At 45.1% G+C, this 22,987-nt stretch overlaps 3 protein-coding genes across 6 annotated transcripts in view; 2 read left to right on the top strand and 1 right to left on the bottom strand.

The window, feature by feature from the left end:
• LOC120457366 (tyrosine-protein phosphatase 10D) overlaps nt 1-3,889 on the top strand; it is a 45,464-nt gene extending 41,575 nt beyond the window's left edge. Inside the window, exons 11-12 of one of the 2 annotated variants that reach the window (XM_039644897.2) lie at nt 28-156; nt 2,029-3,889. In XM_039644897.2, the coding sequence (XP_039500831.1) occupies nt 28-156; nt 2,029-2,060 (161 nt within the window). In that variant the 3' untranslated portion in view covers nt 2,061-3,889. Of the gene's footprint in view, nt 1-27; nt 157-456; nt 855-2,028 lie in introns of those variants that run through there. The other variant, XM_039644896.2, reaches the window with a different exon arrangement.
• Nucleotides 3,890-4,036: 147 nt separating this feature from the next.
• LOC120457367 (COMM domain-containing protein 10) lies at nt 4,037-5,261 on the bottom strand. The gene is made up of 2 exons (XM_039644898.1): nt 5,092-5,261; nt 4,037-5,038 (listed from the first exon to the last, which is right to left on the bottom strand). Exons 1-2 carry the CDS (start codon nt 5,121-5,123, stop codon nt 4,354-4,356), a joined length of 717 nt encoding a protein of 238 aa, XP_039500832.1. The 5' UTR covers nt 5,124-5,261; the 3' UTR covers nt 4,037-4,353.
• Nucleotides 5,262-5,988: 727 nt separating this feature from the next.
• Nucleotides 5,989-22,929, top strand: LOC120455020. 3 transcript variants are annotated; one of them, XM_039640846.2, is made up of 6 exons: nt 5,989-6,296; nt 7,813-8,083; nt 9,811-12,362; nt 15,422-15,595; nt 17,241-17,580; nt 18,882-19,710. In XM_039640846.2, exons 2-6 carry the CDS (start codon nt 7,822-7,824, stop codon nt 19,565-19,567), a joined length of 4,014 nt encoding a protein of 1,337 aa, XP_039496780.1. In that variant the 5' UTR covers nt 5,989-6,296; nt 7,813-7,821; the 3' UTR covers nt 19,568-19,710. The 3 variants fall into 3 exon arrangements, with proteins under 3 accessions (XP_039496780.1, XP_039496782.1, XP_039496781.1); XM_039640848.2 differs by lacking the exon at nt 18,882-19,710 and adding an exon at nt 20,991-21,376 and having other exon boundaries at nt 5,992-6,296; XM_039640847.2 differs by lacking the exon at nt 18,882-19,710 and adding an exon at nt 21,746-22,929 and having other exon boundaries at nt 5,993-6,296.
• The last annotated feature ends 58 nt before the right edge of the window (nt 22,930-22,987 follow it).

Raw genomic sequence — 22,987 nt, 5'->3', positions numbered from 1 at the left:
AATTATAACGCTTATCATTTATCACAGAGCGCGTTTGGATGGTGCAGACGGAGCAGCAGTACATCTGCATCCACCAGTGCCTGCTGGCGGTGCTCGAGGGCAAGGAGAACATCGTGGGTCCCGCTCGCGAGATGCACGACAACGAGGGCTATGAAGGTAGGTCTCTGGACCAGGGGCATTAAACTTTCCCCCAGCCAGCCCCAACCGTTCGTTCGCACACTGACTAACCAAAGACAAAAAAAAGAAACAGAAAAAATAATGAAACCAGATAGACAAAGAGCCCCAGGACATTGTGGGACTTCTTCTTCTAGCCTATTGTTTTTTTTTTTGTTGATCCTTACTAGACCTAAGCTTTATGTTTCGATTTTCATTCTGGTGATGGGTGACTAACTATGAGCAAAATCATTTTCCTTCATTTTCCCCCCCGAAACAATGCAATGCAAACGCAACACTCAGGCCAACAAGTGCAGCTGGACGAGAACGGCGATGTGGTGGCCACCATTGAGGGTCACCTGTCGCATCATGACCTACAGCAGGCCGAGGCGGAGGCGATTGATGATGAGAATGCGGCGATACTCCATGATGATCAGCAGCCGCTGACCAGTAGCTTTACTGGACACCACAGTCACATGCCGCCCACCACATCGATGAGCTCCTTTGGCGGCGGAGGTGGCGGTGGAGGTCATACAAATGTGGATGCACCGGATAGATGACATTCGGTTGTCAACCAGAGTGATAACAACAATTCGGTGGTTATCGTTCTGGTTGACAACAAGCCCAGCTCGATGATCTGCAAGGACAGCAAGGGCGGCAACATCGATGTGCTCGAATCGCAGCAGCAGCAGCAACAGCAGCCCATCCAGGGAGGCCACAACATAACCACCATATCCGCCGTCAACGGCTACAATACGCTACAGCATAGACGGAAATCGCAGCTGATCACGTTCAGCTCGTCGTCCTGTGATATCAAGAACAGTCTCAGCCATGAGTACATCAATGGATCCAATGGATCGGCAGCTAATGGTCCACCCAGTTCCGGTTCCGGTTCCGGTCCAGGAAGCAATCGGGCCAGTCGTGCCAATGTCCGACTAAGTTTCGCCGAAGAAGATGTAATGATCTTGCCGCAAAGCCACAACCAGCAATCCAATCATCAGGATGACGAGGTCTTCACGCGACGTCGTTCACTGCTGGAGGTGGAACTTGGTGTGGAGGTGGGCGAAGATGGTGAACTGGCACCGCACGAAATGGAAGAGGATCTCGAAGAGGAGGACGAGGATGAGGAGCTGTATATGCACGATGAGTTCGAGACCCACATCGACACCAAGTCGAATAATGCCAACGATGACAGCGGTGGCGGCAGCTACGAGGACTCCCATGCCCTACACTCCTCATTGGGGGGCAGCAATCGAAATAGCCTGGAGAAGGATGACGACGACATCGAGGTGGATGTCATTAGCACGGACGTTAGCTGTTACGATCAGCTGCTGGGAAGCAGTTGCAACACGCGAAACGGCGATGACGATGACATAGCCACGCTGGTCGGCGATGGCGACTATTCCACCACGAAACTCAGCAAGGCATCCCGATTATCCGGCACCGGAGTCGGTGGATTAGTGGTCAGCGGGGGAGGAGTTGGAACTGGCATCGGCGGTGGAATCGCTGTTAACGGTGGTGGTGTTTTGGGAAATGGTGTTGGTTCCGAGGCTGGCGGCGGCATCATCTATGCCAATCCGTTCATGGGTTTGTAGAAACTTACGCAAATCCCTTAGGAGTGGGTCAGTGCGTTTCATGGGCACAACAATAGCTTTGTAAATTTATAACTTCTGTAGTTGAAGTCAACGTGTTCACCATGAAACGCACTATGACCGCCACATTCCCTAGATGTTTTGTATCTTTTCCGATTGTGTTTACCTGCATGATTACCTGTTTCTTGTATTATAGTATTGATTGTTTTCTAACCCCGCATGTGCTTAGCCTTTGCTCAACTTATCGTACAATTCTAACCATGCCATTTCGACTGTCTTTCAGATGACGAGGGCATTGCAGAGTCGGGCATGTAAAGCCATTCCAAAACTCCAGCCAATACTCCAGCAAATCCCAACCAACTGAACTCAACTCAACCGAATGGAACCCAACCCAACCCAACCATCTTGTGGCAACTACATTATTATTATTTACTTAAGGGACGAAGTGCGGAGGAGAGCGCGGAGAATCAACGCTTGATATTATACTTGGATATATGTGTACTACACTGGATACTACTGGATATATATACTCTACACCGATCTATCGAATGGGAATGCAGCAATCTCGCCAAACAGAACGAACACGCATCAATTTATACATTTTATATATATCTAAGATAACGAGAAATTGGCGTACAATGTAACCGCAATTGCCGCTTCAAACCGACGGACGGCAATACTAAATACTGGAATACTGATTGTATTTTTACGCTAGCCACAATTTGATATAAACTATATATCTTCCAATTTTTTTGTACACCTAATGTTAGTTGAAATATGTGAGCGAGACGAGCAAATTTTTGTAGCAAACTAAAAGCGCTAAATGTTTACTTTTTTATATTATTATATATATAAATACTTGATAAACATATACCTAATATTAGATATAAACTAAACTAACTATAAATCGCACACACTCATACACTCACACACAAACACAATGCAATAATTGAGTTACATAGTTTTAAACAAATGTTAAAACATTTTGCTGCAACCGTCGGAGATGTAGTGTACAATTTTAAGTTTCTCGTATTTTTTTTTCTGTTTTGTGTTTAACTTTTTGTAACTTTTACAAAGCGTAAACTGTGTATGTATGTGCTACATTGATTTTTGTTTAATTATATCAAGTTTTATTTAAAAAATCGAATACCACTTTGCATTCTCCTCATTTTGAACTTGGCGCTCACACTTATTACTTATAATAGGTCGAGTCCAGCTGGCGCTGGATATCAATCCAATCAACAGATAGTAATGTTAAACACCGAAGTAAATGTTTAAACAAAAACACACAGAGACACAAGAGTCGTGTTTCCATTTTCACTTACGTTTGTCGGTATGAGATTTTACTCACAGAGAAGGAGGGTTTTTTAGATATTCAGCTTAAAACTGAAAACATTTAATAAATCAGCAAGCTTAAATCGATAAAATTGTTGTATATATCAAATAGTTTAGCACTGTGTGATTTTATTTATCTTAACTCGTTTTTAAGTGCTTGCTGTATGATCTTACTTAAATAATTAATTAAATTTTATAAACAGAAAAGCACTTTAAAGAATTTATTTATTTGTTCAATTATAAAAAAAACTTTAATTTAAATTAAGTGAATATGGAAACACAGCTAACCAACAGACAGCACAAATAGAACAACAGGAACAAATGACCAACGCATTTCGTAAGGCGATAATCATTTACACGAAAAAACCAATATGAATAACAGAATCCCACGCAAACTGAAGACTAACTAACAAGCAAGTTAAGGGCTAGTTAATGGAGCCGGTGCCAAAGCAGAAATGAAAAACAACACCTACACACTACAACTAAATGTAACAATAGCAATAAATTTTAATGAAAATTGTAGTCCAAATAATTTGCATACATTTGTATTGTATTTTGTCCAAACTAAGTTGAAATGATTAACCGAACTGTGAAAGAGTGCAATAGAAATCGTTTTGCTTCTAGATTAGTGAAAATACAACGAAGCCCCTAATTTGAATACGAACTAACCAAAAGTCCCCGCCCTCCCCCAATAACAATAAACACATATGCATAAATATGCAAAAAGTTAGAGAAGATGAAACTAGAAAGTCTGTATAATGCATACATAATATACGACTCCATTATACACTTACTAAGGCCGACGAATAACATATGCATATACAATATAGACATATATTAAATATATATCATTGTAATAATTTGTAATGTTTATCAGTAGAATTATGGTCCGAGGTGGAGCAGACGAGTAAAACGCATGCAGAGATCCATTAAAGTGTACTGTAAAATGTGCCACATTTTGTTTTATATAAATTTATTATATTTCAGAGGGTAAGTAAACTTAACAACTAGTCTTATATGGAAGATCCTAATGAATTTTGGAAATCATCGCAACATTTCATCCATCAAAGCTGAACTATTACTATAGATAACATTTGGCTACGTGTGGAAAATAAGCCAAAACTTAGGAAAATCCTTAGTCCATTAAACAAAAACGTATTTAACATTTGGCTACGATCGTGCTAGTATTGCATACTTTTAGGTCCATCTTTTTGCACAGAGATTGTGTGAATTAACTATCAAATTGGCACTGGAATTGGTCGATGGTGTCCCACTACTGATTACTAGACGCTGTTGCGCCTGCTGCCTTCATGGCCAGCATGGCGTCCAGTTCGCCCTGGATGTTCTCGAACTGGTTGAACAGTTCCATTAGTTCCGGATGCGTCATTTCGATGTTGATATCCTCGCCGACGGCCGTTTTCATTTGGAGCACGGCCAGCGGAGTCTTCTCCCGCTGCTGGCAATGCGAGGAGATCTCCATGTTGAGCTTCCAGGCCACATCTTCGATGACATTTGATTCGTACCGCTTGCTGGCCAAATTGTTCATAATGGGCGTCGTTTCGCGCACCCACAAACGCAAAATGGCATCGATCTTGGCCTCATCCTCCAGCTGCAGTTTCTCGCGCAGCTCACGCTGCAGCAAACTTGGCTTGATAATGAACGTGGAGATGCGACGGAGGATGTAGGAGAAGGTCTTGATCAGCAGCAGAAAGTCCTGACGTGGCACGCCCACCAATCGCTCCAATTCCTCGAGTGTGTACTCCGGTTCGGTGCTGCTCGTGGGATTCTCGTCAGCGCTGCTATCAGCCCGGCCGGTGGTCGTCACACTGGTGCCCACCGTACTACTGGTGGCACTCGCCGACGCTCCGCTGGGACTCATCTGCCGGTGGGTGTAAAATAGAACCGTCGTGAAGGTCTCGTACGGCAGGGCATTGATGATTTTGATGCCCTCACGGGCTCTAAAATATAAAAGCAAACCATTAATCACTAATAGAAAGTAAATAGCACATACCTTTCGGTGATCTTTATCCAGTTAATGCTCATTGTAAGATGTAGTTATTTATTTGTAAGGAACATAGAGTTATCAAGTCTTTAGAAGCACTTTTTGATTAAGACTGTATTATTATTTGTTTATACGGAGTAACAAAATAAAAAAACTATCGACTTGCCACCTGGCGGCGTTGCCACATAGATGGTACTGTCAATAATAACGGTAAGTGATAGCTAGATATACAAATATATCATACATATTTTTTATTATTAATGATATTTTTTATTTAAATGATTGTAGCGCCTTCCTCCGCGCTTCTCACATTTCTAATATCTCTATGGTATCTGAACTTTTCCTAATAGTATACTTTTAGCGCCTTCCTCCGCGATTCTCAAATTTTTAATATAACTATTGCATCTGAACTACCATTTTCAGTATTTTTTACCGCCTTCCTATGCGCTTCTCAAATTTCTAATATAGCTATGGTATCTAAACTACCCTTTTTTAGTATTTTTTACCGCCTTCCTACGCGCTTCTCAAATTTCTAATATCGCTGTGGTAACTAAATTTTCATTATCAGTATATTCCTAGCGCTTTTTTTAAAATGTGAATACCGCTATGGTATCTAATCTTCCTCCATTAAGTTAATTTAATTCCTGGTATCTCGATTCCTTTAACCAAAACAAAAATACAATGTTTTCAATAATGTTTGCGCTGAAAAATAAAATCTAAAAATAAAAAAACACCTTACGTTAATTTCAATACAAGAATATCGACGGACCATTCTCAATTTTGAAAATATTATTAAATATGTATAATTTTTCAACTCACTAGCTAGATTTGGCATGAAAACCGCTCTACCTGGCAACTCCTCTGATGCCTATCGATGGTCCGCTCGATAGCGCCAACAATCGATAGGCAGTATTTGTGTATTGGAAACGCGGCTTAACTTAGTGCAGATTTTTCCGCTGATTCGGCTGCAAAAGATGCACTTTTGAGGCGCAGCGAGTGCACCCACGCCCCCGAGTTCGAGTGCAGTTGCAGTCGGGAAAGTTTGAAAAGTGCGCGGAGCAAGGAGAGCGACGAGTTCGTTGAGCTACAGCGAAACGGAAAAGTGGCAAAAGCGGGGGAAACAGGCGCAGCGGAGCGAATGATAAACGGAAATCGGGATCGAAAAATTGGAAACAAAACCAACCACCGATTATAAAAAAAGCAGCATCTCAAAAGTAAGGACACCAAGCTTAAGTTTCTGCGAAAGCGCGAGAAAAACAAAAACGCCAACTGAACTAACGGAACAGTGCGTCGAGATATATGCATGTGTATGCAGTATACGTATGTGTGTTTTTGCCTTCGTGTGATGGTGTTGTTCCTGTGTAAATAAACAAAACCCGGCTCTTGAGTCTTTCGTTAGTTCCTTTCGCCTTGGCCTGCGTGGTATTTTAATGGGAAAAACTTAATTTGGCGTAGCATAACTTCCAGTTTATTTCCCTATTTTGCAATCTGTGTGTATCAGAGTTCTGGTGCTTCCAACATGCCGTAAAAATCGATAGCGCGTCGTCGGTTGTTTATTTTATGCTTCGTCTGCATTTTGCAGCCCCTTTTTATCGCTCTCCCCTTTTCACCCACCCTTGCACACACTCACACTCTCTCCGGCGGAGTCGTATTGATGCATACACACACACACATGCAGACGGTTTATATGGAAAATTAAAAATAATACTTTTTATCGCGGCATGCAAAAGGCAAAGCTGCAAAAACAGAAACAATTCCAATTCCAGCAACAATAATCTAGCCATGCAATCAATTTTAGCAAAACAATAAGAATAATGGCTTGGTTTCAGTTTCCCTGCTTTTCTTTCCCGTTCTTTTTTTTTTTCTTTATATTCGGTTTTATCGCATTTTCCGCTCATTATGGCAGTTTAGCATATTTATGCTGGAAAAATATTGGGGTTTCTTCGCTTCTTACCTTTGTTTTACGTTTTGTTTGTTTTTCCGTCGGGCTGTAAAAACAGCAGTTAATCCAATTAAGAAAAATAAAACTCTAAATGGTATAGCCACCACGAATTTTAAATCACCTTTCAACTAAATTTGCGCCTTACCACTCAACTATAAATTTGTAGAAATTGAATTTCTGCTTATGCCAGCTAAATTAATCATTTGTTTTGCAGGCATATTTATAGTTATTATTTATGAATTTGGATTTATGCTGGCTGTGATTTTATAAAAATGACTCAAGTTTTTATCTTGACTTTGCTAATAAACTTCCTACATATGTAAGCATAAAATAATTGATGCAATGACTAATTCTTATTCATATTCAACTTTTGTTTAACGTATCCAATTTTTTATAAATTTTTTATAAAATGTATATAGAAGAATGTACTCCACTTCCTATGTGATAACGCTGCAAATTTTCGCCTATTATCCCTCGCTTATTGGTTAATCTCGAAAGCTGGTCTGGTTAACAGGAGATCTTGAGATGGTTTCTTGAATTGGATATAATTTGCATGGTTGGCCAATCTTTTGGGTCGGCTATGCCCGCCTCTTTGCTTGGTAGAGGAGCTTGGGCAGCGGGCACTTGCAATTGGCACCAGCTTCGGGCCAGTCAGTCCGCCAGACTTGGTCTTTGGGTCGAGATGTGGAGCTGAATACTGTGCCACACTTTATAAGGGATACTACTGCGATACAGATACCGCGGACACGGCTGACATGCACTAATGCCCCGAATAATGCCTATTGCAGACGGGGATAATGGAGTCACAGAAGCGGCCGTCGTTGGACTTACACACGGATATGCCAGCAGGATCAGCAGCTGGAGGATCTGGGCTGGGAGCTGCAGCTGAGATGTCGCCCACTTCCGGTTTCCTGCCGGACATGCCGCAGTGGAAGAAGGACCTCATCCAGCGCAGAAAGACGAACGTGGCCCGCACCCAGGCGGCGTCCATCACCTCGCCCACCGATGGCAGTTGTGGGGCTTTGGCAGAAGCCACTGCCGCTCCAGGTGCAATTGCAGGTGAGTGGTGGTTGGACAAACTGGAATACTTTCACCTGACATGCAAATCAAAGGTATTTCCAAGCCAAGCATTTCTGTCAAGACATGTTAGGTGTAAGTATTCGTATTTTTTTTCGGTGTTTACTGCATTTTTCTTTTTAAAAATCTTTATTTCAAACAACCACCATTCTTATCCCTTTAAAGAAATACCGTTCGTTACTTAAAATAATCTTAACGAACTAAGTTTTTCGCAAATGGTCTTTAAAATAGTTTAATACTGCCGCACTCCGAAAGCAAAAAAAAAACAAGAGAGAACGCTGTAGTCGAAGTAATGAAGTACATGTAACAAAAATTTAACCCGGGGTGCGGGGTCCGGGGTGCAGGGTCCGGGATGCGGGGTGCGGGGTCCGGGGTGCGGGGTACGGTGTGCGGGGTCCGGGGTGCGGGGTGTAATGAAGTACATGTAACAAAAATTTAACCCAAGGTGCGTGGTCCGGGGTGCTGGGTCCGGGGTGCGGTGTGCGGGGTCCGGGGTCCGGGGTGCGGGGTACGGTGTGCGGGGTGCGGGGTCCGGGGTGCTGGGTCCGGGGTGCGGGGTCCGGAGTCCTGGGTGCGGGGTCCGGGGTGCGGGGTCCGGGGTGCGGGGTCCTGGGTGCAGGGTGCGGGGTCCGTGGTCCGGGGTGCGGGGTCCAGGGTGCGGGGTCGGCGGTGCGGGGTCCGGGTGTGGGGTCCGGGGTGCGGAGTGCGGGGTGCGCGGTCCGGGGTGCGGGGTCCGGGGTGCGGGGTGCGGGGTCCAGGGTGCGGGGTCCGGGGTGCGTGGTCCGGGGTGCGGGGTCTGGGGTGCGAGGTCCGTGGTCCGGGGTGCGGGGTCCGGGGTGCGGGGTCCGTGGTCCGGGGTGCGGGGTGCGCGGTCCGGTGTGCGGGGTCCGTGGTCCGGGGTGCGGGGTCCGGGGTGCGGTGTGCGTGGTCCGGAGTGCAGGGTCCGGGGTGCTGGGTGCGGGGTGCTGGGTGCGGAGTTCATATGATTAAATACATGTTTTTTGGCAAAACGATAGAAATTTACAAGACCAATACAAAAATGAAAAAATATCAAAACATTTTTTAAAAGTGTGGACGTGGCAGTTTTGGGCGGTTTTTGGGCGTTAGAGTGGGCGTGGCAACATGAATCGACAAACTTGCGCTGCTTCTATGTCTCTGGAGTCTGTATGCTTAATCTCAACTTTCTAGCTTTTGTAGTTCCTGAGATCTCGACGTTCATACGGACAGACAGACGGACGGACAGACGGACATGGCCAGATCGACTCGGCTATTGATCCTGATCAAGAATATATATACTTTATATGGTCGGAAACGCTTCCTTCTGCCTGTTACATACTTTTCAACGAATCTAGTATACCCATTTACTCTACGAGTAACGGGTATAATAAATTATTAATAAGTGTGAAATATATTGACCGGAAAAATTCGAAAGACTAATTGTGACTTACGCAATCTGCAATAGCTCAGTTGGCATTTAAGTCATGAGTAGTGGTAACAAGTGTTTTTAATTCGTTTTGCCGACAATTACCATTTCTATTACCGGTATACTTTCAAATTACCCGCCGCACATATCGATAATCGCTTATCGATAGCTGACAGAGTTGTCAGATTGCAGGCGAATAAGATAAAAAAAAAACCAAGTTATGTTTTATTGTACTGTCTGTATAACATTTGTATTTGCTTTCTCTTTTCAACCCTTTTTCCAACAGATTCCATAGAACCGGCGACAATCAGTAGCACTAGTCAAAAGAGAAACATGATCGGTTCAGAGGAAAAGTCTGAGAAATCTTCTATTTCCAATACCAATTCCGACTCCACTGGAGGTCATCACTCTGTTGTTGCCGTCTCCCTTTCGCCCGAAGCGGCAGCAACAACAAATGTAACAGTAACACCAATACCAAAGCAGCGATCGAGTTTACTCAACACAAGAAGTCAGGAGAGGGAGATGGTGCGATATATTCTAAGCGAGAGCGGAGAGCGTGATGGAGAGCCAGAGAGTAGCGAACAGCCGGCTGGTGTGGTGAGTAGCAGCCGGTGCGGTGAAGTTGAAACTGGCACAATTGGATCGCCGTCGTCGTCAGCAAATCAAAATCCAAACCCAAATCATTTAAAAACGAAATGCAAACCGGGACAGAGCGTTGCTGAGGGCAAGCCTTCAGCGAAAGAGACCAACGTCGATAACAGCAAGAGCTGCAGCAAAACCAAGAGTATTTCCGATAAATTGCAGAGCAACAAGTTTATAATTCAACAGCAGCAGCAACAACAACAGCAGCATCAGCAACAACAGCAACTGTCGCCCACAAAGGTAACGGTAAAACCGACAATGGTCGCCATGCAAGAGATGAAGAAGACAACCAAACAAAATGGCCAGCACCGACATCTAGCGGGCAAAATTGGCAGCGTAGCAGGAGGCGATGTGGATCCACAACATCCACCGACGAATCCCATACCAGATTCATTGGACACCGGTGAGGATCTAAGCTACGGTCCCGGAATTGTGTCCAAACTGCGATGCCGCTACTTGAGCCTGGCCCTCCGCGAGTCCCGCCAGCAGAGCAGCAAACAACGCCTCCAACGCTCCACCAGTCTGAATACCCTGCTCGACCGCGACGATGATGAGGTAGAAGTGGAGGAGCCCGAGGTGGCCACCAGCCAGGTGCGTGCCAAATCCACACCGCCACCGATATTGGGGGCAAAACCAACACCGAAACCCAGCAGCCAGCAGCAGCGTCCCGTCAGTCTGGGCGCCAATGGCGCTGGGTCAGCTGTTAACCCGCCCTCGAATTTGGATCATGCCCAACCGGGCGTCGTTGCCAATGGAGGCGCAGGATCTGGCCAACGATCGCGTCACTTTAAACGCGGCAACGAGGTGATGAAGCGAGCACGTTCCGTGGAGGCTTTGCTCTGCGAGAAATCGCCATGGAACAGCCAGAGAATCAGCACTGCCGGCGCAGCATCAGCAGCAGCGCCTTCACCACCTGCTCCCAAGGCCACAGCCGCTGCTCCCTCACCTGTTACCTCGCCCACCTGCGTCACCATCGAGGATAAGATCCACAATGCCCGCGAACGGTTGCACAGCGGCACGGACACGGCGCCACCCAAGCGCCTGACCTCCATCATCGATGACACCGAGCGACCGCCACCGGATCTGGTCAAGCAGACGCTCAAGATGTTCGAGGCGAGTGCCAATCGGCGTCCACGCGCCGCCCATCGTTCCAATGGCGTGGGCGGAGTGGCCAGCAAGGTGGCCAACTACAAATCGATCATTAAGGATCAGAAGCAACCATCATCAGCAGCGGCGACGCCACCGCCGCCCGGCATGGGTTTTGCCTCCTCCACGCCGCTAAGGCATGTCCATCCGGATATTATACCCCGTCAGGTGGATTCGCCCGTATCGGCGTTGAGTGTGATGATGCGTCGCATGGAGCTGCAGGAGCCCGAGACGCCGGAAAGGGAGACACGGGACGCGGAGGCCACACCGCAGAGCGAGGCGCCAAGTGAGACTGAGCGAAATGATCGCGATGAAGGCGATGGCGAAGTCGATGACGACAACCATAACAACAACGACGACGATCACGACGACGGCGACGACAGCAGCGACAACAATGAGCAACGCGATAAAATGGGCGCGGCGTCGGCCGTGGCAGGCGGCGATAAGCCTAAGTCCCCAGCGGAATCGGCAGCGGGAGGCGCCCAACGATCATTCGCTCCCTCGACGGAGAACGCGCATGTAGCCAGCGGGAGTAGCAGTACCAGTGCCAGTGCCAGTGTACGCAAGCTTAGCAACAACAACGACTCCAGCGGACCAGCGGTGACCAAACAGATCGGTGTTATCCGTCCCCTATTCAATAGCCAGGGAGCTGGGAGCACGCCGCTAACGAGTCGCGAGATCGAAAAGAATCGCATCAATGAGATGAAGAAGTCGACGGCCACAGAAGCCGGTGGTGCGGTAACCGGGTCCGGATCCGGATCAGGTGCTGGCGCTGGATCAGGAACCTCGCCCACCACTAGTCTCGACAGCGTGATAAACACCAAGGATGCGGCCAGCAACGAAACGGAGGCGAGTGCCTCGCCACTGTGGACACTGCGCAAGCTGAGGAATCAGAGCCAGGCGGCCGGTGGAGGATCGGGTCCCAGTTCCAGCCTTCATTCCACAGAGAACACCTCGATGGTGTTCAACTTTTCCAAGAGCACCAAGGAAGTGCCCGACTACATCGAAAGCGACGTTGTGATTTTCAGGCGCAAGCGGGAGCTGCCAAAGGTGAGTACCAAATGGGAAAGGGGAAATGGGTATCTATGTACTGGGTACTACTGGTTAGGAGGGTTTCCATTCTTTTTTCTGTACGAAATCTTTCCCGGAAGAGTCACATTCGGGCGTCTTATCGGCGGACAGCCTTGCGGATTATTCATGCTTAATAATTACCCCATGCATTATTATTTTCCCCGATAGTAATTTGGTTTCTTTCGTCCGTCCCCAATATCGCTGTTGTTTTGGCTCATTTTCCGTTTCTTTCTCGCGTACTTTTTTATTATTATTATTTTCCCCTTTTTTTTTTTTTTTGTGTCATACACCAGCCAAGCCGTATAAACAAATATGAAACAAAGCACACAGAGAACAGCGATCATGCGCATTTCGAAAGTTCAGCAAGGCAGGGCGAGAACGGCACTGAGGAACTGCGGAGAAACGGAGAATCGGGCGTAGAATTGACAAAGCGCTACTTGTATACTCTTTCTTTCTTTCGAGCGAACTCGTGGGCATATATCTCGACTTTGCTTTCTGGGAAATTAGTCATGTGTGTTGTGCAAACACGTCGTTTATAACGCCAATTGAGCCAAGATGACTGACTAATTGCCTACTTGCGATAAGGAAAGGGATCTCCTCCAGTTGTTCGATCAATGATCGGAAATGGAAATATTGATAGTTTGGAGTTTTTTGTATGCAGGAAGATACATACAGTATAGCACTATATAAATGAGATCAGTAATGTAAATGCATTATGCTCCAGTCTTAATGTTTAGATTACTCCAATTAGCATTGTAATTAGCAGAAGCTGAGGTTTTCAATGATTTCTGACCGCCCATTTATTATCTGCCGGCAGCCAAATCATGGTGTTGATCAATACGATTACATTAATTAACAATTCAGCGATTTGGCAGATCAACTATGCATCTGCCACTGTCATTGCCACTGCCATTGGTGGTGCGCTACACTGCTGTAGGAAGTGGCAAACCCCTAATAGAGATCGAAGCTTGCATCACAGCTGCGAATAGTTCGATGTGATCTTCTGCTCCGAGTCAATTAAAATTCGCCTTGAATAGCTCGTCGATCGATAGCCCCGAATCGTGTGCGACATGAGCAGATGCCCCTCCTATGTATGTATATCAATGCATATACATAACTCTATATACATATATACATAGCTATATATCTACATAAACACATATCTGCATATTCGTTCCCAAGTCTGCTTTGTTCCCAGCCAGATGCAAGTCTCATCTTCTGGCAGTCTTCTGCCTTCTGCCTTCTGTCTTCAGTCTTCAGTGTTCAGTTGCTTCTTCTTCTGCGTTTGGGCTCTTCTTTGGCTGCACTTTTCGAGATCGGAAGAATGGGAAACCAGTTTTGAGGCATGCATGTGGACGACATGAGAAGATATTTCTGCGCTTCCTGCTGCCAGCAAAAGTCCGAGTCTGTAGAGATATGTGTACACAGTGCCCATGAGATATTATGTGTCTCTCAGTCTGTCTGTGGGGAACTTTATTCTTGGGGCAGGGATGAGCTGCTCCTCGGGATGCCGGTTTTGATGGGTTGGGACTACAAGGCAAGACAAGGCTGCTCCTTACAGCTGTTCCTGTTACCTTGCCAAGCATGTTCAAATACCCTCTATTTTGTGATGGCAATACAGCTTTTTCTTGTTGTTTAGCTCATCTTATCAGCAAATCTTAAATCCATAGAAAGAATCTTATTTATAGCAGATTTCAAATGATTTTCCATTTAGAATTTGTTAATATTTCAATATCTATTTATTACATTTATTTACATTAAGCTCATAACAAATTAGGTAGCCAAATTTCCACAAAAGTACCTTACCTATGTCATGTTCTTTGCAGTTGGAAAAGCTGATGGTGTAGCCCATACTCTATATCTATGGAGTCTATAGCTCTCCCTTAGCTTTAGACTGTAGCTTTCGGTGCGACTGAGTTTTCCTCTTGTCTTCTTCTCGCTGCTAAACCCGTTTGGTTTGTGCTCTGTGCCGTTCTCCTCTCTCTCTCTGCTGCCATGTTACTCTCTATGTCCATATCCATATCTCCATATCTCCATGGCTCTATATCTCAATGGTTCCATAGCTCCATGTCTCCATAGCTCCATGGCTCCATGGCTCCGTGGCTCTCTTGGCCCTCTTCCTACCACTGAACTCAATTTTGTCAATTCTTTTTTGAGGCTCACTTCTACTTGCTGGGTTTGCCTTTGCTTTTGCTTTTTGCCTTTGCCTTGTCTCTTTTATCTCGCTTTGAACTTTATTATCTGCGGCAGTGGTATACGAGTATATGGCATATATACCATATGGTATGTTATATGGCTGGGGGTCGATTTGTGCCACAAAAATACAAAAAATGGGCCAAAAACAGTGAGATACGAGGGGAGTAGAGTAGGGGAATAGGGGAGATGCATGACATGGAACGGGACTGGGAACTGAAATTGGAACCGGGATCTGGACATGAACCTGGACCTGGACTTGGTACTCTGCTCTGGTGCGCTGGAACCCCCGTCGTGAGTCACAAGATGACCCATAACATAATGCCGATTAAGAATGGCTTTCCATGAATTTCACTTTTCGAACACATGGTGACCTGGAAACCGGACAGATTTTCGGGTGGAAGGGGTGAAGCTGATCCATCCTTCTTTGTAAATCATCGAGAGACGGCCATTTAAATCCGAAAACAAAAATCGAGAAAAAAAAAAACTTATGGTAAACGAGTTATACATCAGCGAAATGTGGAGGGTTGCTGGACGTTCTGAAAGTTCTGTAGGTAGTTAAACCGAAAACAAGGCGTGTTTACCATTAAGTGATCATATCTGCAGCAACAGAAGAACATTGCAAATAGCTTTAACATTTGCATTTGCATTTAAACGAATTTCATTTCCAAACAAACAAAGCGTTTGCAATGAAGATAATGAATACTTTTATTATTGGGGAGCACATTATTTAAAATCAACATTTACTGTATGCACAACGTTGTTGTGATTTAGCTATTTGTTTGTGATGTAAACCTTTTAGAAATGCTTGTACTAATAGTATCCTCTCTTTTCTTTCCTTTTAGCCAAACGAACCTGGCTTCGTGCTGCTGGGCGATCTCTCCGTGGAGACGTCAACGGACACGGACTATGACGACTACTCCATGTGCCCGCCATCGCCCTGCGATGTGGAGTTCGAGAATGCCAACATTGTGATCGACGGCAAGTCCAGCATACGCCAAAAACCCAAAGAGTCTTCGGTATGTACGCAAGGATATGGACTGGAATGCAAAATCCCCTAAATCTGAACTCTCAACCTATAAACAGCTATAATAGTGTAGTCGTTACACATACCCCACTCATGAGTGAGTCAGATGCGGCGTTTTGTTTTGCCACCAGAATGGGTAGATAGCATTGGTTCTTTTTGTCCAATTCCAATTCCAGTTTGGGTTGTGTATGTGAAAAGGATAAGATAAGATTATTTGTGCCCCTTGGCAAGGAGGGAATGTACATACAAATTCGAGTGCCATGCACGAACTGTTTGACCACTTCAATGGGTGAGAGCTCGTCGATAAGAAGGGGGGAAATGTAAAGCATAAACATTTTATTTCGCCTTATATAACATACACATTTATCGGCTGTGTCGGTCGCCTGTCCAGGGACTATTAATCAACCAGCATTAGGTTCGCCTTATTTCGGGATTTGTTTGCCCATTTCGCTTTCGCAGTGGTTTGATCTGTACTGCTTCGTACTGTTCTGTTCGCCTGGCGCTAATTTATTTATTTATTCCCATACTCGGGTGCGTTCCATCAGTGTGACTGATATGGGATAGCCTCAGCAGCCAACGGCTGTATTTCAGAATCAATTCAATCGTATTCGTATTCGTATTCGTATTTGTATTCGAATCGTATCGTATCGTATCGTATCGCATCGCAACGCATCGAATTGCGTCGGTCTGTTTGGGGTTTGTTCTCCGATAAGGAAGAAGCCCGATTTCTGCAGTCATTGGGGTTGACTCATTGATATGCCATCGCGATAAGGCATCCATCGATGAGTAAGTGCCGACCGGGTTGGGAGTTGCTTTTGGAACAATCTGTTTGCCATTATTACCCCAATGTCACGGTTAAATGCTATTATTGCTATTGCCAGCTGAAAAGTGGCCAAATGTCCAATGCATTATGCATTTGCCCCACACATTGCCTTTCATTCATCAATCGTTTGGATATTTGATTTATTTATAACAAGGTTTATAATTGGTCCAATGCTTTCGTCTAACCTTGAATTTATTTAATGGCAAGCTAAGAAACTATATTCGGTGATTTGTGGACCGCTAAATGTAAATCGAACCGTCTGGTTATGTAAATTATACACCACCAGTTGAACGCAACCAAAATAAAGGACTGAAAACAGTCTAAGATAAGCACATATCTTAACGTGTTGATCTTGACTTTGAGTGCCTTTATAGGCCTACAGTTTACATATATATGTAGTTTTGTTTAAAATGCAGTATCCAAATAGTTATCGCTAAGTTCAATGGCGCCAGTATTATAGTGTATTCAACATTGGTTTTGTTATCAGCAATGCCAGCTAAGTCATACATTTGTGACAAATTAAAAATAGTTTCGTTTAAAGGGAAAGCAGTGGTTGAGTGGCATGACTTCAGTTTAGTATAGTGGCTATTAATTAGACGACTATCACAGTTAGGCATGTAAAGATCTGTACCAAAAATGGCACAAGCATTTCATTGTTAATTATTATTATTATTCAACAAACTATCAATTATAGCATGAGTTAGTGAGTTCGGATTCTTCCATTTCCACATTTCTTGATGCCCCATTGAACCCATCGAAGTGAAAGTAATCTCAGAATCGAGCACTGATCAGATTTCTTTTGATTTTCCCACAGTTCCGCGTGCAGTTCAACGACACGCTAACGTCGACGTTTGAATACCCCTCCGAGGCATCGATGACCATCGAGGATCCGCCGTACGCCGATCCATTTGGCCATGTGAGCAAACACCACCAGATGCTGCTCGCCGAGCAGATGCACCTGTTGCAGCACCAGGAGCAGCTGGAGCTGGAGCAAATGCACCAGCTGGGGCTGGTGCCGGAGCAGCATCATCATGTGACCGTCGACGAGATCATCGAGCTGCCCACATCGACGGCGGGACATGGACATGGCATCGGACTTGGTCACAGGGCGGGGGCGGCGGGGGGCGGCACGATGCTGGGGAATTTACCGTTGGGTAAGTAATATCTGTTCCACAGCGTTCATCCAAGCGTGCATTGTATTATTATTATTGTTGTTGCTGTACGTTGTACGTTGTACGATGTATGTTGTGTGTTGTTGTATGTGGCATGCAGCAGCGAATGATGATGGAATGGCTTTTTGTCTTTGTCTCTCTCTCTCTCTCTCACTCTATCTGTCTGTCTCTGTCACACACTGTCGCTGTCTCTCTCTGTCTGCCTGCCTGATTGCCTGCATACTTGCCTCTCTATCTATATCTCTATCTCTCTCTCTATCCCCGTCTCTATCTCTGTCACTTGCCTTGTCCTTAATCTTGATTTACCATCTACCAGCTGCGTTCTTGAGTTCTCTTTTTTGTTTACCATCATTAATACCCACTCATCCATCACACATCGTCGCGATCTCTGTTTTTTTTTTTTTTTTTTTCTTGAGTTCAACACTTTCGCTTGCCATGGCCGGATCGCGAATGTCACAATTCAAAAACCAAAAAAAAAAACCCCAAAGACACCTCCAGACACTTGTCAAGCAATGAACGTAGAAAGGTAGTGCCATATATCAGTTATATCAGAATAACTATCCTCGTTACAATGCTGATCGAGTGATAAATGTTAAAAATAAACTGTGAAAAGAGCTTAAGTCAAGGAATTTACATGCACAAGTTTATGCTCCATGTTAAATTATATTTTATGTAAGATCTGTACTGTTCCAATTAGAAAGTGTTTTCAAATTGACAAAAATCAATGTAAAGTTATAGTACAAAACAGATTTAAACTGAAGTATAGGACTAGGAACCCACTGAAATCGGTGACCTGAGAGCCCAAACTTAAAATCGGGTATATAACAACGAAGGTTTCTGCACTTTACAGATGCTGATAGAGCCACCGAGCACCCTGTCTCCGTATCAGTTTCTGAGCCCGCTCCAAACTCCGCTCCAGCCTCCGCTTCAGTCTCCGCCTCAACTTCCGTAACCGTAACCGTCTCAGAACCCAAATGTTTTAGCGCCAGGACCACGGGCAACGGCTGCTGGCCGTGGCCGCGGTTCCGTACGGTCCTTGGTGCTCAGTTTCGCCGGCTGACCAGGCGCATCAGGTGGGTGCAGCCATCAGCTAGCCGCCCTTCCAATGCCCCGTTTACCCCGATCCTCCTGCTCTTCTATAAACGCTATAATGTCACAGCTCTCAACGAACCAAAAGCTAACGAACCCAAGCAACCGAGATCTCCAAATAGCAAAAAACCATCGTGATCCGTCGTCTTTACTGGCTGAATGGCTTTCAATTTCGCCTCACGCATATTTTGCAGATTACCCAAGTTTAGGGAGGGGTATTATCTTGCCACAGTCGCCACAACAGCAGCCACCACAGCAGCAGCAGCAGCAGCCGCAGCAGCCAGAACCTGCAATAGCCACATCAGCAGCAGCAGCAACGCTGGCAGCAGTGGCAGGATCAGCAGTGGCAATGCCAACAGAAGTGGAAGTCGAGCCACCACCAGTGGCACCACCAGCCACAGTCGCCAAGCGCCCCGAGCTCCCGGCGAAGCCAGCACAGCAGCAACAGCAGCAGCAGGCGGCGCGTAGGGCCAGGCCATCGGTGCTGCTGAAACCGCAGTACGCCTGCTTCCTTCGGCACGACGATGGTGCACCCAAATCCCAGCCAGCTGCTGCTGCACGACCGCGCAAGGCAGCCTCGTTTTCATTGGGCGGCAATCAGCAACGCCAGTCGAAGGAGAAGCAGCAGGAGCAGCAGCAGCAGCAGCAGCAGTCGCCTCATCATCATTACCAGTCACAGTCAGAGTCACAGCCACAGCATCAGCAGAGTAAATATGAACGAAGCGATTGCAGCAGGAGTCGGGGCAGTGGCGAGAGTCCAGCTCCAGATCTCCAGCAGCGACGTCGTCGGCCTAGTCTGCCGTCGTCGCTGGCTTTGTCCAATGCCAGCTCGGCCCTGCTCCAGGCACGCATTCCAGGCACCACGCTCTACTATGTCTGATGGCCTGGCCTGGGCCACCCGATATGAATAGCACTAGTCTCCAAACTCCAAACTCCAAACACCAAACTCCAGATAAGCCGATAACCAGATATCCAGATAACCAGAACTCCAACTCCGAACCGATCTGAAAGCGCCAGCGAAACGTAGGCATTGCCCAAGCTTTACTAAATGTTTACAACTAGGCTAAAGAACACCCATCATCCCTTGGATACCTCTTGGTGACCCCCGTTCCGCTCCCAAACAAAACAAAAACAAAAACAAAAATACTTTGGTTTGATGGCCGCTAAACTGTAAAGTGTAACCCTGTGCATATCCGACTCACTCCAAAACAAATAACTCAATGCGGAAATCAGGAACACCAAACCCCCGAACACACGAATCACCACACACACAAGAAAACACTGGGGCAACCGGACACTCGAAACACACGTTTAATCGATTCATAGATGCCTAGATGCCCAGATGCCTAGATGCTTCCCGATGCACTGACGCCGTTTATGCGGATGCCCCGGATAACAATCAACAGCAATTCGCGAATTGACGAGGGAAGAATTACGCAAAGGATGGATATTGAAACTAACTTTAATGAAGGATTATGCTGGTCTCCCTACACTTCACTAAAACCAAACCACGTTCCCTTGACTGCTGCTTGATAATGCCCTGCTCCTCCGTCTCTATTCATTATCCACAACCCTATGTATAAGATGCTCTATAGCGTATACTGACCATTAAATGGTTCTTTACCTAGTAAATTGTATGCCAAGTATCAGATTGAACCATCAGCTCATCTTGTTAGAGATGATTGTAGAAACGTTTTTAGGGCACCTATATGCTTAAGAATTTATGCAAACTAGTCAGCTAGAGATCGAAGAAATTGTTAAAATACTTAATATCACGTTTGTAGGGGTAACAAAGCGTTTAATAAGCTAAAAGTCGGGCCCCCAGTTGCACCTAATGCTGTAAACAAAGCAAAGCACCTTATGCAGCGATTAATTCCGACATGTGGCGGTGTAAACCAAACAAAAACGAGTCATAGAACACTAGTTAGTGACTATTTTCATTTGAGTTACGTATTAAGTATACATATTTGTGCACCCGTGTGAGTTGGCGTTAGCTATGTGTTATGTGCTTATGTATGTTTGCTTTGTTTCGTTTGTTTGATTCAGTTCAGTTTAGCTCAGTTCGGTTTGGTTTGGTATGCAGTTGTGGGGCATGTATTGAATTGCAATTTGCGATTTGAAATTGTAGCCATGTAGTTACGCTAACCTACCTTCTCGCCCCCCCGCTGTTTCCCCCGCCACCCAAATGGTTTTCATTTCAACAACAAACAACCTTTTGTTAAAGTCACCGCTGTCGCTTTGTTTTGTTTGCTATTTGTTTACTTCTATTTCTATTTTTTGTTCATACTAATTTCTTTTTGCAGATATTATTTAAATGTAACAGAAAATACATAAGCAAAGCGTTGAAATAATATCTATTGTATACCAAAACCAAAAACAAATATCTATGATAACAAACAAGCAAAGGCAATTAAACCGATCCGTAAACTGAATAACCGATTAATAAATGCAGCCGCTCAACCCGAACCGCAATAAATAACTATCGAGTAAAAAATAGAACCACTAAAACAATGAAAAATTCAAAATGCTATATGCAATATGCAATATGCAATATGCAAAATGCCAATCCAAATAACCCAATAACCGATTCAAGTGCGAGAACAGAAATGCCACACCTCTAACCCAGTGCACTTGCTCTGTCTGCTCCGCTGGGCAATCAAACTAATCGCCAATTCATATTACTATTAAGGTAACTAACCCAGATTAGAACAGACACTCAAACACACACATACATACACCCACACCACATGGCACATCCTGGTCATATCATCAACTTCCATCGCTCATCTCCATTTCTCCATCTCCGGGTCATGTTTCGTTTTCATTTGCTTGAAAAGATCCGGGCGAGATCCTCCTTTATCCACAACACCATCACCGCCATCACCACCCACCCTGATTATATATATGTATGTATATATATATATTCTCAAGTATATTTCCCAACTCGGTGCCACCTTATTTACCACTGTACTAACCCCAAATCCTCACGAGGATTTAAACCCACTTAATGGAAATGAAGTAATACAATCAGCTAATCTCGATCCACGCATAATTGCAGGCTCCACGGCCCTGGGCTTCTACACGCCCATGAAGGGCACGCCGATGGACAACCTCTTCCAGCTGGGTGTCACCCGGTACGCCCTGCCCGAGAGCAGCAGCAGCAGCGGGAGCAGCAATGGCAGCCACAGCCCGGGCAGCAACGGGAGCAGTCCAGCCGGAGCTGCGGGCAGCCGGTTGATGTTCAACGGGAATGGCAGCATTATGGGCATCGGCGAGGGACTGATCAAGGAGGACGACTTGGCGGCGGCGACGGAAGCAGGACCTGGATCTGGAGCAGGTGCCTCCAAGAAGGGCTCAGCTGTGGACGAGGATGATTACCATCTGACGGCGACGCCGGGCGCCGAAGTTGTGTACAGCGAGGGTACACAGAAGACGGATTTGCTATATTAAGTCGTCCTGCCAGCCAAAAAACCGGAGCGTGTTGCTCATTTTTCTACCGGTTTCCTCCAAACCTTCCACACATAATACCCTACCCCAAAACCCCCCACCATTCCCCATTATTGAAAAGCGTGCGCTTAGGTGAAATATCAATTTCGGTTAGACACAAAAACAGTAATGAAACAAAAAAATATAACAAGGCAACGTAAACCAAGTATGGCAAGAAATCCATCAAGATACGTATATAAATAGATATTATTTGTAAGTTTGTAGGCCTAGAGATCCGATGTGTATGTGTACAACAGCAAGCGTGTGTGTCTGTCTTCTTTATATATATATATATGGTTTTTTTTTTTCGATAAATTAATAATTATATTATTGTAATGTATCTACATACGGCACTGAATGAACAACTTTGCTGCTGCAATTGTATTTGTATTGTGTATTCCATTTACGGCATTTTGATAGTAAATATACAACAACAACAAATCAACGTATTTCCGACTGCATCCCGAAGATTACTGAAATCTTAATCTGAGAAATACGCAACGAGCGGTCAGGTCCCCAGGTCCGCCCGAGTATTAACTTAAAGGATCTTAATGATCCAATCTTGTGACCCATCATCATTTCTATTCGCGACCCTTCCAAAACGAAAATGAAGAACATTCTAAGCTCCGCTTACCCATTCGGAAGAAAGCTAAGGAAAATGTAACATTTGCCTCATAATTATTATATACATTAGCGCTTATTGAATATTTTTTACAATTGTATTCCGTAAATAAATATAATATACATCAACATCAAGTCGCGTTTTTTAAGTTGAAGGCTATTCTCTTAGGCCACAGCAAACTCTTAATAACAG

Source organism: Drosophila santomea, chromosome X (genome assembly GCF_016746245.2).
Source record: "Drosophila santomea strain STO CAGO 1482 chromosome X, Prin_Dsan_1.1, whole genome shotgun sequence".
Classification (NCBI taxonomy): domain Eukaryota; kingdom Metazoa; phylum Arthropoda; class Insecta; order Diptera; family Drosophilidae; genus Drosophila; species Drosophila santomea.
Note: the sequence above shows the minus strand (reverse complement) of the source record. Positions and strands in the feature narration are given on the sequence as shown.